At 36.0% G+C, this 18499-nt stretch overlaps 1 protein-coding gene across 1 annotated transcript in view; it reads left to right on the forward strand.

The window, feature by feature from the left end:
* Positions 1-18499, forward strand: part of COL12A1 (collagen type XII alpha 1 chain) — a 102669-nt gene that overhangs the window by 60267 nt on the left and 23903 nt on the right. The window contains exons 37-51 of the mRNA XM_061460462.1: positions 490-632; positions 2169-2298; positions 2492-2611; positions 3257-3403; positions 4187-4303; positions 4686-4832; positions 5314-5388; positions 5951-6090; positions 7165-7288; positions 7478-7621; positions 9830-9994; positions 11166-11204; positions 11298-11436; positions 13574-13716; positions 14100-14209. Coding sequence (XP_061316446.1) covers positions 490-632; positions 2169-2298; positions 2492-2611; positions 3257-3403; positions 4187-4303; positions 4686-4832; positions 5314-5388; positions 5951-6090; positions 7165-7288; positions 7478-7621; positions 9830-9994; positions 11166-11204; positions 11298-11436; positions 13574-13716; positions 14100-14209 — 1883 coding nt within the window. The remainder of the gene's footprint in view (positions 1-489; positions 633-2168; positions 2299-2491; positions 2612-3256; positions 3404-4186; positions 4304-4685; positions 4833-5313; positions 5389-5950; positions 6091-7164; positions 7289-7477; positions 7622-9829; positions 9995-11165; positions 11205-11297; positions 11437-13573; positions 13717-14099; positions 14210-18499) is intronic.

The raw sequence follows: 18499 nt of genomic DNA on the forward strand, positions 1-18499 counted from the left end.
CACTTCCTTGTTAAAATTTAACTTGTTGGATCTTAGTTGTCTTACTCTTAGCATCTTTAAAATTCATTCTAGAACTAACATGTAAATGAGCTGCCTGTGGCAATAATAGGTCACCCCTCTTTTGCTACTTTTGTGCTTTTTCTGTTAAATCCCCACATTCACCTAAAACTTGTGACAGGCTATAGTTATATGTGTTTGCATGAGTCTGAGAAGCAGAATGTATGTAGATGATGTAGATGCTTAGTTTGTGCATCCCTCGGATATTGTCTCCCTTCCATACTGCTCCAGTTCTTCCAGTTAAGGTCATATTTCTGTTCAAAACCTCAGGCACTTCTATATTATCATTGACTAAATTTACCTGTATGTGTTTATTTGGGGTTTCAGGGAGAGCTCTTAGCTTTGGTTTCAAGGCAGCATTTGAATCACTGAGGGTGACACTGAACTGGAAGAATCATACTTCATACAGCCTTCCATGTTTTATTTCTTTAGTGCCTCGCAGTGGTCCAAGGAATGTGAGAGTGTTCGATGAGACCACAAACAGCCTTTCTGTTCAATGGGACCATGCTGATGGGCCAGTCCAGCAGTACAGAATCATTTATTCACCCACTGTGGGAGACCCTATCGATGAATATGTAAGTTCTGTAATTCTTTAGTGAGCACCGAGAGGTTCTCTGTTGATTCTTTAGGCTACAGAAAAACAATGTTACCCGTTCTACATGTGGTACACTTTGTGTGCTCTGTAGGTTATTTGGTCACTGTTGTCAATGCTGAGAAGCTTTTTGTATGAAACACTGGTTGGTTTATTCATCAATTTGGGGGGGGGTGGGGTGGGGGGTGTTCATTTGTTTTTCCACAAAGTTGCAGAATATGTATGAACTTGTGTGTAAAATAAGGTGAAATGAAAGTCACACATTAATCAGTAGATTCTGAGCAGAACTTACTTTCTGACATTTAGTTCAAATATTGTGCTACAGTGAATAGCCATCTATTCGTACTCTATTAATTATGAAGTCAGTGTGGTAAGATATAGAATAAACACAAGCCTGCTTTTTATAAACTGAAGAAAGTGGGTGGAACTTGATAAGAAAGCAATGGCAATGTTGATTCAGCATCTAACTTGTTTTTGTCAGGTTCAGTATGAATTGTGTATTTAATTTCCTGCAGCTTAATGATAGCATAAATAAATCTGAAGCTTATAAAATTCTCTGAGTGTTTATAGCAAAGCCAAACTCAGAACCTATAGAGGTCAATAGAGGAATTCCTGCTGACTGCCACCAGCCAAAATATAACAAGTATGGAGTGCTATAAAAATGCTATTACTGCTTATATATTATTGCATAAGGCATGCTAAAAAATCATCATTTGAAAACTCCCTGCTGGATCTGTTTATCAGGACGCACATATTTTTCAACACATACATCTTTTTTCAGAAAATGTTCAGCACTTCATAAAAACAGCAAGTCTCAATAATTTTTATCAAGTAATAACGGAAAATGTTGACTGGGACATGCTTTCAGATAGATATCTTGAGTTACTTTCCATAGTTTCAGTGTTTATGGCCACTTTATGGAGCAGTATCTCTTTTTCTTTTATGCCTGTGTTTTTATTAGAAGAGAGCGCTAGTGCATGGCTGCACCAAGAAGCTGGGGTGATTGAAGGAAGTGTAAATAGGTGTGTTTTTACATATCAAAATATTTACAGGTTCCTTTTCAGACTGACTTGCGTCTGCCAAGAAAATTATATCCTGAGATGAGGGTAATGAAAAGGTAGAAATGAAGCTCATGAATAGCAGGATGCGAGACTTTTGACTGCCATCCTCATTTTAGGATTTTTTTCTGTCTTTTCTGTCTCCAAGCACATCATCATGACTTTTTCTTTTCTATGAGGGAACATACGGAAATCTTGGTGGCGGACTGCAACATCTCAGTCGGGACTTAAGAGTCAATTTGATTTATCTTTTTTGCTAATCACAATGTTTTATAATTTAAAGTAATACACATAATTGTTTATAGGCTATAACCCTTAAAATATCCTGAATGTCATTATCTACAGTAGACATAAAAAAAAGTGAACCAAGGGTCAAAACAAATTTTTGGTTCTAGTTGCTGTCGTTACTGATCAGTTACAGGACTGTGAGTTTGTTTGCCTCTGTTTCTTTTGTGTTCTAGACAACAGTTCCTGGGATAAGAAATAATGTGATACTACAACCACTACAATCAGATACACCATATAAAATTACTGTTGTGGCTGTGTATGAAGATGGAGATGGGGGACAACTGACTGGAAGTGGCAGAACTGGTAATTAGTTTTAATATTGTACATTTTTTTTCTAATTTGAGACGCATATTCCTTTAGCACTTCAACATTGTTAAGGTTTCATTATGTTAACTATGTCTTTGATGTGATTATTACCTGATAGAGTTACAATGTAAGCTTGTAGAGGTTGAAAAGCAGTCACAAGTCTAAGTAGAACGGTTTTCTTTCTTTTTAGTTGGCCTGCTTCCTCCTCAAAATATGTATATAACTGATGAATGGTATACACGATTCAGAGTTTCCTGGGATCCTTCACCATCTCCTGTTCTTGGCTATAAAATTGTATACAAACCTGTGGGTAAGAAAGCCTGTTCATTCCAAACATATCACTTTCAGAATAGTGAGTAGCTAATGGGTGATCTGAATAGAAATCATACGTATCATGAAATGTTTGTGTTAAAGAACTTCTTTCTTTTCTCTGTTTACTGATTTTGATGGAAGCTTAAGTCTTATTATCAGTATTCTATATGAAGCACAAGCTATCAAACACTGTTTCATACATTCAGTTGCAGAGATTAAATTGTATGTTTAACATATAATGCAGTGACTAGATAAAGTTCCTGACCAGACTTGGTTTTTACCTTTTTAATATCTCCTGTCCTTCTGAGTGTATGAACTGGTGTATGTGAGATGAGCATTGGACATTTACAAATTTAGGTACTGAAGTCCTTCAGAATCTTTTTTATGTGACAGTACAATATGCATACCTTCTTGTAAGTTAAATCAAACACAAACATTGCACAATAGCCTGTAAAGCTATGTGTATGTTCTGTTTGCAACAGTCTAATGTGCTACAATTTAAGAAATGAGTATGTTTTGTTCCAGAAAAAAAATGAAATTAGGAGTTAATGACATGTAAAAGACAGCAGATAGTTCTGTAGTTCACCTAATCATGAATCTTTCTCTATCTCTGTACTTCCTTAATGCATCCTTTCAATTCAAGGTTCAAATGAGCCCATGGAGGTTTTTGTGGGAGAAGTGACTTCCTACACCTTGCATAATCTGTCTCCCAGTACTACTTATGATGTGAATGTTTATGCCCAGTATGATTCTGGAATGAGTATACCTTTGACAGATCAAGGCACTACATGTAAGTAAAAATAATTTTGTTGTCGTCATGCTAGATACATATATTGCTCTTAGATAATGTTGATTAAGAGAGGATTTTTAAGGTTGGTTGTTAGAAAGCCTGAATATCATCTTGTGGAGAATACGTCATTTGTCTATGATGTAGACATGGGAATAGCAGCGGAAATAAAATCTTAAGTAATGACTCAATGATATAAAATTTTCTAGTCTGCTTTCTAAAATTTTATTCAGCAATAGCTGGACTCAGTCTTTAACTGTCTCCAGGGAACTGCAAAATCTAACCATGCTAAGCAGGTCTAGGCTTTCTGCCACTCTGCTTTTATCTCACAGGAATGTCCAGTGACTGAAACTTCAGCTTTTTAGAAGGAGATGATTTTGTTGATGGCCTCAGCTAAGAAACGTCTAAAAAATTCTCCAGTTAAGATGAATTAAGCATCCTGAGTTTTGTTGACTCGATACATTCTTTTCATACTGCCATATATATGTGTCAGATTCTCATTTTTAGAAGTTTCTTATTTTATAAAGAACTCAACTTACTCCATATGAAAACTCATAAAATGGGTTGTTACCCAATATGGGAAAGGTATCAGACTTGAGGCTGTGACCTCTGGGGCATAACAGAAAATTAAGAGATTTGGCTAGAACTGCTCTTTCCTTCTGTGAGTATTTTAAAAAAATCAAGTTCTGGACCAGGACTGCTAATATAGTTTTCATTTCATTCTATGTACTTCATCCATTACACACTGTTTTCCAGAAAACAATTTATCTGTTTCTCTGTTCACAGTATATTTGAATGTCAGTGACCTAACAAGTTACAAAGTGGGTTGGGATACTTTCTGTATCCGATGGTCACCACATCGCTCAGCAACTTCCTACAGACTGAAGTTAAACCCAGCTGATGGTAAGTGCATTTAATTTTTTGCATTTTACGGAAACATAAATTTTTGAGATGGTGACAAGCACCCACCAGAAGTCATGATTCATCTGCTTGAGCTTTAAATCTCTGAACCTAACCTGTTTTTCTAGAGTGGTGAAAGCTCTGCAAAGAGGGAGTGCTGCATATTGTCAAGTTATCTTTCATTACAAGGCATCTGCTGGTTACCTGGGTTTCACAAGTACACTGCAATGTTGGTCTAGAAAGGCTATTACAGGACAAGAATAAGACTTGTCTCATCCACTCTCACCTCCTCTAATGAGGTCTCTAATTTTTGCACTTATTTGTGCACATATTAAAAGGGAAATAGTGGTTTCTAACTTTCTTTCCATTGGGCTTTTTTTGACAGGTTCTAGAGGACAGGAAATCACAGTACGTGGATCAGAAACGAGCTATTGTTTTACTGGCCTCTTGCCAGACACAGAATACAATGCTACCATCTTTGTTCAGACCCCTAACCTCGAGGGGCCTCCAGTCTCTATGAGAGAGCATACAGGTAGATATGCTGTGAACCTTCAGTTTTGACTGTAGAACTTGTTTTGACTGTAGAATTTGTTTCGTCTGTAGAACTTGTCTAGCTCCTAAATGGCTTTCAATACCTTTTTTTTTAAGTTATCTTTCTTGTTTCTGTCAATGTAATGTCAACTGAACTTTATGGGGAAAAGAAAAATTCTATCCTCTTCTTCAGACCAAGTGTTTCCTAGCACTTGGATGAAAAATGGAGGTGCATTATCATAGTACAGTGTTACTCAGCTTATGTAAAAGTGTTCCTGTTACAATGAAATCATGTACCTTTGTTTTAACAATAGCAATACTCATTATTCTTGTAATAGAAAAACCTTTTCTTTGCAAATGATACATTGGCTAGATTAGTGAGAAAAGATTAGAATCTTTCTGTATTGCAATATATTACATAATTTAGAGCTTTTCCTTGAAAGAAATAATTTAGGTGAAATAAAAAAATTGTTTTGTTTCAGTCCTCAAACCTACAGAGGCACCAACTCCACCACCTACACCTCCTCCACCTCCTACAATTCCTCCAGCTCGGGATGGTATGTTTGTTTGCAGAATTACTCATTATTTTTATGTAGTTGCTCCACTGCTTAAGAGTTTAATTCTATTTTTCATAAATTCAAATAGATTTAACACTAGCACAGCATTTTAGGAAAATGAAGTCTGACAGCAGTTTCCTAATGCCATCTGTTTGCTCTTGAGCTTTACTAGACTTCAACATTTTCTGGTTTAGAACACCAAAGTGTATACATTTAGGGAAAAAATACATAATAACCTATAGCTCTGCAGCAAGTCTGTGAGTCTGTCTGCCCTCAGAAGACAATTTGTGTTTTATGTTAGCTGCTCAGGAAAAAAATAAAAAAGTAATTTAAAACATTGAAGTTTGATTCTTGATCTCTTTCTCACTTCTTGGATTTTTCTTTGAAAAATTTTAATAACTGTTTTTGTATTGAGCATTAACCATCTGCCATGTTGGCTGCATGGTAAGAGAAGTTTGCTGAATATTTAGCATTCTTGAATTTTCAAATTTTGAAGCAATGTGCTGTATTTCACAGTGATATGATTGATGTGTTTTAAATGTTCTTTTTCTTGGTCTTTCAGTATGCAGAGGTGCCAAAGCAGACATAGTATTCTTGACTGATGCTTCCTGGAGTATTGGTGACGATAACTTCAACAAAGTAGTGAAATTTGTTTTTAATACAGTAGGAGCCTTTGACTTGATTAATCCTGCTGGAATCCAGGTAGGTTTGTTATTTTCATTGGGTACATTTTTGAGAGAGACTGAAGATGGAGTTGAATTACTAAAGTTGCATGTGATTTTCCTTTCTTTCAGAATGCTGTCATTTTTTCTTTGTATTAGATTGTTGTATGACACATGTATGTGTATGCATGTATAATTATTTCTGAAATGTATTGGTCATTTTGTAAATGCAAAGGGAATCCAGTCTATCCTGAGAGGTTACTATTCTGAAAGACAAAAGTTGTAGTGTGTGTGAATCCTCCAAGCAGAGAAAATGGGTTGATGTATGGCCCACGTATGGTTAATTTTATACATATATGTATTTTTTTTTTATAGGGCATCAACAACTAGAAAACTGTCTAGTTGTTATACACTAGGCTTTCTCTGTTTCATAATAGAAATCTCTTTTGGGGTCAGTCTGACTATTGAGTTGAGGGTTACATTTTAATTTCTCAGTGCAAGAAAGAAGTCTTGTATATATAGAGTCCAGCTGGCATGCCATAAGCCTTGTCTTACGGAGCTGCCTAGAACCCCACTAAGTAGGCAGAAGCCGTTCAGGAGAGGCATTTGCAGAAGTCTCTTCATCCCATCCTAAAGATAGATAACATGGGTCCACTAAACACATAATTTCAGAATAAATGTTCAGTGATTGTATTTCAGTATTTAAGGCAAGAGAATACACAATTTAGTATATATCCAACTTTACTGACATTCTATTGCTGAATTATTTTTTTATCTCCTGGAAGAGGGTTTGTAGATATTGTATGTCTGCTAAGAAGCAGAGAATAGGCATCATAATAATATACTGCATCACAATAATAGGAATAATTCAATTGTATGTATTTAAGATTACATCACATTTCATACTCTGAAAGAGAAAGAAAGAAGTGTTGTGTGCATATTGCTGGGATGATATCAGTGTATGTAGATATGTCTGTGTATGCATAATCATACATATATGAAAAAAAATATCAATTATTTAATGCTTACTAATCTACCACAATAAATATTTAAATTGAGGCTGTTGGTCTGAACATGGAGGTATGTGACAGCACTGTGATATGTTCCATTTCAGGTTTCATTTGTGCAGTACAGTGATGAGGCAAAATCTGAATTTAAACTGAATACATTTGATGACAAGGCCCAGGCCCTGGGAGCTCTTCAAAATATTCAGTACAGAGGAGGAAACACAAGGACAGGTAATTCTGAGTGGTAATCATATTTCTTTAACATAAAATATTTTCAGAAACTGCCTCGTTATCCTAATATTGCATGGCTGAACAATCAGGTTTTTATGTTCTGTTTTTGTCGTGTGGCTCTTGCCTTTTCATAATAATTCTTTCTTGTGGATAATATGGATGACTCCTTGTTCATTGTGTGCTTTGCAGGCAAAGCCCTAACATTTATCAAAGAAAAGGTTTTGACTTGGGAGAGTGGCATGAGGAGAGGTGTTCCCAAGGTACTTGTTGTTGTCACAGATGGTCGGTCTCAGGATGAGGTGAGGAAAGCAGCAACGGTCATACAGCACTCTGGTAAGCAATTCACACTACCTGGCTGTTTCAGTTCCTTATGTGTTTAGGAATGAAATTATAAGTGGTGCTTCAGTTATCTGGGAATCCTTTACTCATAATTTATGGACTCAGAAACATATTCTGAGTATTCGGGAAAAATGCAAAACTACTTAAAGGATTTAAAATCTCTGGGCCAGGCTTACTTTTTCTTTCTCTAGCCTTCTTTCTGGGAAGAGTGTGGCTTCCCAAAACGTTCAAGTAATTCCTCATGCATATTGTTTCATGTATGTGAATTTTGGTTATTTTGTTCTCTCCTTGCTGTGTGGACCCCCAGGATCATTGTGAACTGTGCTCCATTTTACTGCTTTTCATGTAATGGGCCTGGCTTTTTGAGCTTTATGTTTTACCTGATATAAACCAGTGCATCTCCATTCAAAGTATGTGTTTTTGGTGGAGCTGGGTCTGAACTGACTCCTTCATTGACTTTTGAACTGAGAAACGTTGCACTTCCTCTTCAGTTTTGCTGAATGTGGCTTATGCGAGTCTAATAATCTATTCCTGTCCCTACACCCATCAGTTCTGCATAACAGTGCCTGATCCAGTTCTGTTCCCTGAGTAAGGAAATTATGTACTTCCTTACAGAAATTACAGGCATGTAAACTATTAGTGGTCATCATCTTTGCCTCTATGATCTGAAAGAATCAGCTGTGTCTAGAGGTTTTCTAAAGATGTTTGGCTACCCTATCCATAAAATCTCTACAGTCTCCCTGAATAATCTGCTTCAGTACTTTACTAGCCTAATAGTTGGAAAGCTTTGCCTCATTTTACTTGAGTGTTTCTTCAGGCTAATGAAGCTATTGTCTTCTTTTAATTTACCTGGTTAACCAGGAAAACAACCGATTGCTTTCCACTATATTTGAAGCCGGTTGTAATTTCCTCTTTCTGTCTTCTCTTTTCTAGACTAAACAAATCCATTTACTTCAACCTGCTGTTGATCATGTTTTCTCAACCTCTTATCATTTTTGCTCTCCTTTCTACTCGCTTTGGTTTCTTTGCATCTTAAATGCAAAAGCTGGGCAGAGTATTTCAGCCAAAGCTTTACCAGAATTGGATACAGAGGAATAATTATGATACTTCTGAAAGATTAAAAATTGGAATAAAGATAGCTTTCTAATTTGCAATAAATGTGAATTCTGCTTTCAGCCTCCAAGTAGCATTTCCAATGTTTGTGCAATGTCAGTGAAATTTTGTAGGAGACTTTGTTCTATATAGTGCTGAATTGTTCAGTGAGGGTTTTCTTTTTTTTTTTTCTTCCTTGCTTTCTGGTATGGCAGCAAGGTCAAATTATTACATGGAGACTTAGGTGGGAGAAGGGAAAGGAAGAAATGAGTCAGCGACAGAATTCTGTGAAAGCTACAAACTAGCAGGAAACAAAAACTTGATGCAGAAGGCAAGAAGATGCTAATTTAAGGAAAATCACCCTGACAAAGGAGATTATGCTCGTACACCTAGTGATATGACTAAATTCTAGGGCCTGGGTTCTTATCATTTGACTTAAGCCATCTAATAACTGTCTAATCTAAGGTCATAATGTAGAGTCTTTTTGTGTCTAGTGAAGAGAGCAACAGATAGGCATATGCAGACCATGGCTTCTTCTGTCCTGAAGTTACTGTCTTAGGGAGGTGAGGTGAATTGCATTCTGAATTTGCCCGTTTCTGTCTGTTGATTGTAGAGGAAAACTAGACAACCAGCTTAGACTTGTTGTTAACTTGGAAAGTAAAAAATTGTAGATAAATACCACCCTAAAAAAGTAAAAAAGAAACTGAGAAGCATGCAGGAGATGGCAACAGACCGACAACTGGATAACTAATAGTCTGCACAGAGATTTTGCACACAGGACAGATTTAAGAAACTGTAGAATTGAAAGACTGTACATTTTGTATGAAAGAGTGAGGGGACTATGTAGCCAAGGCTGTGTGAGATTGGATAATGCCTAATAAAAATCAATGAAAGAAGGAGGAGAAAATTTTGAAAGAAAGATTAAAAAATGAGTTTAATCTCTCTTGGTCTTAGATAGGGTGAAAGGATCTTCAGAATGTATGCTCATAATGAAGGCCAGATAAAAGAGCAGGTAGAGTAATCAGTGATACAGATGGGCTGTGAAATACTGATCTGAAAAATGAAAATGTATATTTACTACATTTCAAGTAACAAGTGTTATTTTTACAGGCTTCAGTATCTTTGTGGTTGGTGTGGCCGATGTAGATTACAATGAGCTGGCCAAGATTGCCAGCAAGCCCAGTGAGCGTCATGTATTTATTGTTGATGACTTTGATGCCTTTGAAAAGATTCAAGATAACCTTGTCACCTTTGTGTGTGAGACAGCTACCTCAAGTGAGTAGAAGACACTATTTTCCCTTTTCCCAAATTAATACATTGCTATTAGCCTTATATACTGCTACAGTTGTGCAGTGGGCTTACCCTGGCTGGGTGCCAGATGCCCACCAAAGCCGCCCTGTTACTAACCCCTTCAATTAGACAGGGGAGAAAAATATAACAAAAGGCTCATGTGTAGGGATAATGACAGGGAGAGATTTTTCACCAATTACTGTTATGGACAAATGAGACTTGACTTGGGGAATTTAGTTTTTCATTTATTACTAATCATATCAGAGTAGGGTAATGAGAAATAAAATCAAACCTTAAAAACAACTTCCTCCACCTCTCTTTTTTTTTCCTGGGCTTATCTTTGCTCCCAATTTCCCTTCCTCCTCCCATGAGCAGCACATGGGGATGGGGAACTGGGGTTGTAGTCAGTTCATCACATGTTGTTTCTGTCCCTTCTCCCTCTTCAGGAGAAAACTCCTCACACCCTTCCTCTGCTCCAGTGTGAGGTCCCTCACATGTGAGACAGTTCTCCATGAACTTCTCCAATGTGAGTTCTTCTTGCTGGCTGCAGTTCTTCATGAGCAGCTACAGCGTGGGTCCCTTCCACAGGATGCAGTCCTTCTGGAACAGAAGGCACCAGTGTGGGTCCCACACACAGTCTATGGGTGCTAAAGAGGTGCAGCTATAGTTTGTGATGCTGTTTTAAAATGATCTAAATAAAGCTCAGTTGTTTACTCAAGTCAAATCCTTCTATGGCAAAAATGAGAAATTCTCAGGCCTGTCATGTGCAACTGTGTACTGCCTCAAGTGCTGGTTCCTGAAGAGCCATATAAATCTGAAATTTTTCCTTGTGAATCTGACATCTATTATACAGCCTGACTCATGCTTTAAATATTCATGGAAAGACTGTGTCATTGTGCTCCTTTCTTCTTATGAATTAGATCTTAAAATATTTATTCCATAGAATTTGTTACAGTAGAAATATCATATTAAAAGTAACGAGTAAGGATTTTAAGAGTACATAGAGCAGAACACAGTATGAGAAATATAAAAAAAAGTTGGCTGATAATGCATAATAGCACAGACTTTTCGGTAATAAAACTTTATGAAGTATATATATGTTCATATCCTGTTAGGTTTTATAGTCTTTAATTATATATTTTTCCATGTCTTTTAGCTTGTCCTCTCATTTACTTGGAGGGATACACTTCACCTGGTAAGTAACTGTCTAATATTTTGATGTAGGTTCATTTGTGTCTTTTCCGGCTCTACAGTGTTTATATTTTTCATTTTCTCTCTGGATTTAAAGGTTTCAAGATGCTGGAATCATATAATCTAACAGAGAAGCATTTTGCTTCTGTACAAGGCGTATCACTGGAATCGGGCTCTTTCCCAAGCTATGTAGCATATAGACTTCACAAAAATGCCTTTATCAGCCAGCCAATACGGTAGGTAAACTTGAAAGACTCAAATTTAAGGCAAGCAGTTGAGGAAGGATTAACAGAGTTTATAGAAGACATCATTAGTACAATGTTATGGAAGTTGCATTTATTTGATGTTCTTTTTTTCTGAGCTCCAAGAAAAATACTCCAAAGAACATCTATCATTGTTCTCATTAAATGCAAACCTATTTCTTCCATTGTGATCTGTTCACTATTAATTCAGTTGTCTGTTGTTCTCTTTTGATATTATGCTTCTCAACCATTTGAGTTGTGTATAATCCATGGTTTGTCCTTAGGCAGTTGAACACCAGCCTCCATCATACAAAGAAAGAGCTTAGTGCTCCTGGAGGGAAATGGTTTCAGTATGGAGGGATAAGCACCACTTTTTGCAGAAGCACTACCATGCTGCAGTAGGTAGCACACTGATGTCATTTGGGTAGTTTGTCCTCAAGTTGCCATATTTGGCTAAGGAATTGGAGTTTTCAAGAGCCCGCGGTCTTAGAACTTGATTATGGAGAGGTAATAAATATATGGTCATTCTTGCCAACGTTTTTTTTTCACAAAACCCCAAAAAGCACAGTTTTATTAAGAGGGGAGCAGTAATTCTCTCCTTTTCTTTTTACATATGTTCCTTTCCCATCTATTTGAGTAAGTTTAAAAAAAAGTCAATCTGAGTCAGAGGAGATGCCTAAAGATATCTCATTATTCCTATAAAATTTGAGAAAATTTAATCTTCTTTTCATACAACCTTTTGAAGTCTGCAATTCTGCAAGACTGGGTAAAGATCAGATCACAGACAAGGGAGCTGAAGTATATGAAGAAATAAATTCTTTTTGCCAGACTTCTCAGCTCACAACTGTAAAGGTGGAGGACCTGCGGACTTTCTGAGTTCACTGACATGCCATTATAGCTGTGAGAGTGATAGGCCTCTGATGCCCTGGATTTTTATGACCTAGAGAAGTAAAGATAATCCCATTTTTGCAACTCTTACATTAAGCTAAACCTTGTGTTTAGCAGGGTAAGAAAGATGATAAAATGACAATAAAGTCAGACTTCCTATTTATATCTTATTTTTTTTTTTAGAATGTTGTGATACATAGTCTTTTGTCTGCTGTAAGATGTGGAGTAGGCTTACCAGAGTATTCTGGGCACTTATGTTTCATCAGATGCTAGAAAGTAAAACTCACTTTAGACTGAGTCAGCAAAGTAATAAAAGCATCCTGATCCTGATGGCATAGTTGTTTCCATATCTGAAATAACTTGGTATTCAACTTATAAATAGTGTTGTTATATCTACTTCAATATTTTCATTCTTGCACTGTGCTGTGTGGTGTTGTTGACTTAGTAATGTGGTTATTACTGCAGTGTCCATAATTGTATGGGTACATAAGCTTTGCCTAAAATACAGAGAAGTTCCTTTCTCCATTTTGAGGTTTCTGTGTTTATGTTCATGAGGCCAAATCACCTTCTTAGTTCCATTATAATAGTTAAGGAGAAGTATAAGCTACCTCCTTTCTTACCGTCTCTTCCTTCATTCCCTCCCTTCCCCTTCAGAAAATGCTGGAGGCCATTTAATGCATGTTTCTATTTACTTTTGGCTTTCTGCTTTTTTAATGTCTAACAGTCTGAACATCACAAATCTAAAGGTATGCCACTGATGCAGAATCCAAATACATCACCAGTTGCAGAGAATACAGTAAATAACTCCTTCACAGTGTCTGTGCCTGTGCCTCAAGGGCAGCAGTAGTTACGTGCTGTTTTCTGTTGCCTGTCGAAAACAGGCCAGAGCAATGCAGCAGTAGGTTTTTCTTTACTTATCATCAAGGAATTTTAAATATGTGTAGTTTATACAGAATCTTGCCACAAGAATACATCTCCAAGAGTTCTTGGTCATATTCTGACTTCATAACTATGGTGCCTGGACCAGCTAAAGACAGCGTGTGAGTTCATTTTAAGAAATAATGTGGTGGTTTTTATCACAAAGTACTCTCTCTTTTGAGAGAATAGTTAAAATGCTCAGTTCCATTAAACCCTGTGGTTTCCCTGTTACTCTCATGTCTTTTCTTTGAAAAAGAGAAAATTATGAAGATCTTCTTTTCCTTATGTTTCCATGTGACAAAATATCTTCATATTGTCTTAACAGGGAGATTCACCCGGAGGGATTGCCACCGGCATACACTATCATTCTGTTATTCCGTCTTCTGCCTGAATCCCCTAATGAGCCTTTTGCAATTTGGCAGATTACAGATAGAGATTACAAACCACAAGTTGGAGTTGTGCTTGATCGTAAGGATGATTATGTTTATTGCATATAGAATTAATACTTTACATTACTTTGCATGCATTCTTCAAAAATATTTCCAAACCCAAAGCATTCTTACATGGTAAAAGTATTTTCTTTTTTTTAAGAGATTTTTGTTTTTACTTTCTACATCAATTACGTTTTTTATTTTTGACTAAGAATAATTCACTTAAGCTACCTTTCAACTTTGATATTACCTCTAAAACCTAAGAAAATACGTCTATGTTCTTGTGGGTCATTAAGACCATCTGTAACCCTTGTTTACCCAATTGGATGGTATGCTACATTTTATCTATAAGTGTATCTTAGGATGATGGTTTCAATAGTACATATGAAATGAAATTTATTTAATTTTCATTCATTGCAGCTGCCAGCAAAGTCCTGTCATTCTTTAACAAGGATACAAGTGGAGAGGTTCAAACTGTAACTTTTGATAATGATGAAGTAAAGAAAATCTTTTATGGAAGTTTCCATAAGGTAAAGGATTGAAATTATGAATTTTGCTTTCTAAAGTGCTGTTCTTTGAACTAAAAGACAAGCAAGCAGAAGGCACTGTCAGTGATCGGTCTTTATACACTACTGTAAATTGACATAGAGACTTACAGATCATGCAAAACAAGATCTCTGAAGTTACAGCTCTTCTTTGAAACAATTAAGAGGTTTGTCACGATTGTGAAAGTGGGGGGATATACCAGAACAAGACATCATAGCCTGAATCCTGAGACATGAAAGAGGAAGGATAAAAGATAAACTAGAAAGAATAGGAAAGGAAGCTGTGGTGAGAAAAGGCTGGAGGGTAGTGTAATAGTTTGAAATCATTAAGAGAAGAGGAAAATACAGCCACAGAAAGTACATAGCTGTTGACTTATGAAGGCAGGGAACCAATTTTTGGAGATGAATAACACATTGAAAAAGATTCATATGGTTAAGAAACAGATTACATGTATATGGATGTTTTGTATGTATGAATGTGTATTGGTATATTTCTGGCTTAAATTCACTGGGCCTAAAATATTACAAAGTAACATTAACTGGGGAAACAACCATCATGGGAAAGAGCCCATAAAATATTGTATAATCTCTTTGTGATTTAGAATGAAACTCATGTTTTTTGAATTGTCAAAATGGCTAGTAAAATCCTCACGTTACTGCATCTGCCTTCAATTGTGATAGTTTTGTGTTTGCTTTTCTCATTTTGTGCACCTAATTATAGAAATTTGATCCTGCTAGGCTTTCTTACCTCTAGTTATCAGGAAGTGTTAGACTCAGGCTACATATATATTTAAGCACAATTTAAAAAGATTTTCTTGCTGTGTTAAGTATGTATATTTAAGATAAAGTGAGTTGCAGTTGCAACATTTTTGGTCAGCTGAAATGCTCATTTTCATTTATGCACATTCTTTTCATTTATCTCCCTTTTATTTAGTTCACTTTTCTTCTGATGACTAAATATGTCTAGAGTATAACATTTGTTTTCTTTATGATACTCTCTCCTTCATGACTGGTCACTACGAGCATTCCTTTGAGGATACTGATAAGAGGTTGTCGCTGTCAACTTCCTGGAACTAGAGGCCTCATTGTCAACCTGATTCTGCTAGGCTGAAAGCAGAGAAAGATAGCTGGTGCCAGCTATTGTGACTTCATCTGTTAAGAACACAGATGACTACAAAAATCACACACTCCTATAAAAGCTATTGGTTTCCTCAGAATTTGACAGAGGATAATTTCCCAAATTACTTTGTTATATGGAATTATTCTTGTTTATAATTTATTTAATGGCTAATTGTTTTTGCATATATGAAGAAATGTTTATGTCATTGACTTTGTAACTGATACTTATGAGTAGGTTTGGATTGTACCTGCTTTAAGCAGCTTCTATTTTGTCCATGGCATTTGGCTTTTTGCCCCTCCCCCCCTTTATTTTTTTTTATATCTGAGTAGAAAAACTGAATTTTAAGGAAATGTATTAATCTATTTGCATGAGAAAAACTGTCAGTAAACTCTAGCATAGATATTGTTTTGGTATAAAAGCTGAGTCATCACCAAGAAGGAAGACACTGAACAGCATATAGCATGCCTCATTTTAGATTTCAGTGTGAGTTGAGACTTCCCTTCTTCAAGTCACCGGTGTGAAGCTTTCTATATGCTGTACTGCCAGCAGTCTGGTTTAAGTATCTGCTGCTAATTTCATAGACATTAAGTTATATTTTTTCTTGTAGTTCCTCTAAATGTGATAGAGCTGAGCACAATTGTCTGACAGTGCTTACAGTGAACAACTACTCATTTATCAAAACAAATGGGGAACAACCTGCAACCCCAGCGATACTACCAGTTATGTATAACTGTTTAATTACACTTGCTGGTGGAAAACAGCTGGGAAATAAAATCCAGAATTTTATATTATTTTAGTAGTTAAATACATATGAACAGAAAGCAGTCCTAAAATGGCAAATGATATACAGCAGTAGCAGCAATTGCAAATTATCTTAAAGCTGTGGAACTATGAATTTTTGCTTGTGAGACTATTTCCTAAGCAAAAATATGTTGTATTTAGTGCAGTGTGTCATTCCCCTTCTTTATTTTTTAATTTTTCTTCCCAGGAAGGAATCAAAAGTTCAGGTGTTGATAGCACCTGAAGTAACAGGAGTAGCCTTGATTTAAAGAGCTGTATTTGGGATTTTTCACCATGCAACTGAGCTGACTCTGGATTCTCTCTGGGATGATTACTGAGTGCTATATGAGTCAGGTTGTTAATGATACCACCACGGGATTCCACAACTCACAACTGGGAAAGCCCTATGTATGAGCCATGTTGATTAGCTCCTAAAATAAAGGATAGCAGTAGGTTCAGCTGGGTGAAGGAAGGAAAGTAAGATTAACACATTTCAAGAGGTACTTTTGCAATTTCTCCTACCATCCAGTTTCAAAGAAATGACAAATCTTTAGAATGTGTGAATATGTTTTCCAAAATATCATGCATTTTTGTGGTTTTCATTTGATGACTTACTGGCTCGTTCAGTGAAGCACAGTTAACTACACCTAACTGTGCAGGGAAATTTACTTTGGCATACTTGAACACTTTGTGTAGCATAGCTATGGTGAAAGCTGTTGAATCTGGCAAGTCCCCTAGGAAAAATCCTGACTGCCTGAGACAGTCATTAAATTTATAACTGAATGTTTTGGAGAGACAGGCGACTTATACATTCTTATTCTTACCGTGCTAGACTTCCTTTTAGATTGCAGTTTTATAGTAGTTACAGGAAATTTGATAATGAGTGTATGTCTGCTGATGTACATATGGGATAATAGTTTGCTTAGCTTATTGATGTAGTTAATTTTGCAGTAGACCAGAACACCATAAAACTTTATCTTAGAAGGGGTCCAGCAAGAAAGATTAAAGTATGTTTTCTTTCTTAAAATCTCCTTTCAGTGCCTTCTGGCACTGAAAATGGTCAGAATTGATACTTTATATTGGTGTGTTCAGAATTGAAGAGAATGTTTCTGTTAAGATTTTGTTTTCAACAAAAATGTAGCAGAATTGAATACAGAGATGTTTTATCTACAGTAAAAACTAAATGCCTACTTCTATTGGATTTGTACCTGGACTATGAGATTCAAGCTGGAATTCAGAGCTGCTGCTAAATCAGCAGTTAGCTGGCGGAGTCAGTGACTTAGGGAAGCTCTGCTTATTTTTGGTTGCTGGGATTGCTTCTTCTTTGGATGGATATGTAATGCTCAACAGTCACTGCTGTTTGAACATTTTCAAATTGTGTTCTAATTCAGCACTGGATGTAAATTCATGTCTCCTATGTCTGCAAATGAAAATACCTTTGCTATGCAGATGTCATTTACTTTATTTAAGTTCAGTCCAGTAGAAGGACTTGCATGTTAGATACCTTGCAGAATTAGTAAATTACGTATGTGATGAGTTTAAACAGCTTGATGCATTAGTTAATCCATAAAATTTAATCATATAATCAAATGACTGAGTATATGATGTATAAATGATAATGAATTTAAAGTTCTGGCATGGTACTTATTTTATTTTGTGGAAAGTTTGGTAGGTAATACCAAACTATACTTTGGACACAGTTATATTTTCATTTTTTTTTAATTTGGTCTAGAAACACTGTTGGGAATGCTAATTAAAAACCCACTTGTATACACAGCACTGAGAATTAAACTGTGATGCCAACTGGATTTTGGATGACAAAAGTGAGGACACTTTCAAAAGTCTTAATTCCAATTACCTAAAGCACATGATGTTTAAAGAGTGTTAGATAAACTATGCTGATGCCTTGGAGACAATTCTGCATGGGAAAATATTTAATACGGAAAAAAGAACAAATTCTCAGGAGATTGTTGAGGCACTTGTTGACTCAGGACATTTAAGGGAATCTCTAATTTCATGCCAAGTTTTTTAAGCAGTCATCAAATAGTATGTTTCTGAAGGGTTATGTAGTATGATAACGGAAGCTTTAAAACATGAATACATACTTCAAGGATTCTTTACTGCTTATCTTACTGTGTTGATATTTTAACAATTAAATAGATGTTATCTTATTATGTACAATATTATCATATTGTACCTAAAGTATATGCAGTATGTAAAGTATATAAAGCCACTAAAATATTAAGATATTATTCCATCAACTGCATATTAGACTTTTTAAAATGTCCAATCCTTGTTTCTTTCTTGGAGAATCCTGAATGTGTTTTGTTTTCATAGAAATGTAGGAAATTCTTGCATAACATTTGCCATCGGTG

The sequence above is a fragment of the Pezoporus flaviventris genome, unplaced genomic scaffold (genome assembly GCF_033815535.1).
Source record: "Pezoporus flaviventris isolate CSIRO_AGI_PZ_B2104156 unplaced genomic scaffold, CSIRO_AGI_Pfla_v1 ptg000031l, whole genome shotgun sequence".
In the NCBI taxonomy this organism is placed as follows: domain Eukaryota; kingdom Metazoa; phylum Chordata; class Aves; order Psittaciformes; family Psittacidae; genus Pezoporus; species Pezoporus flaviventris.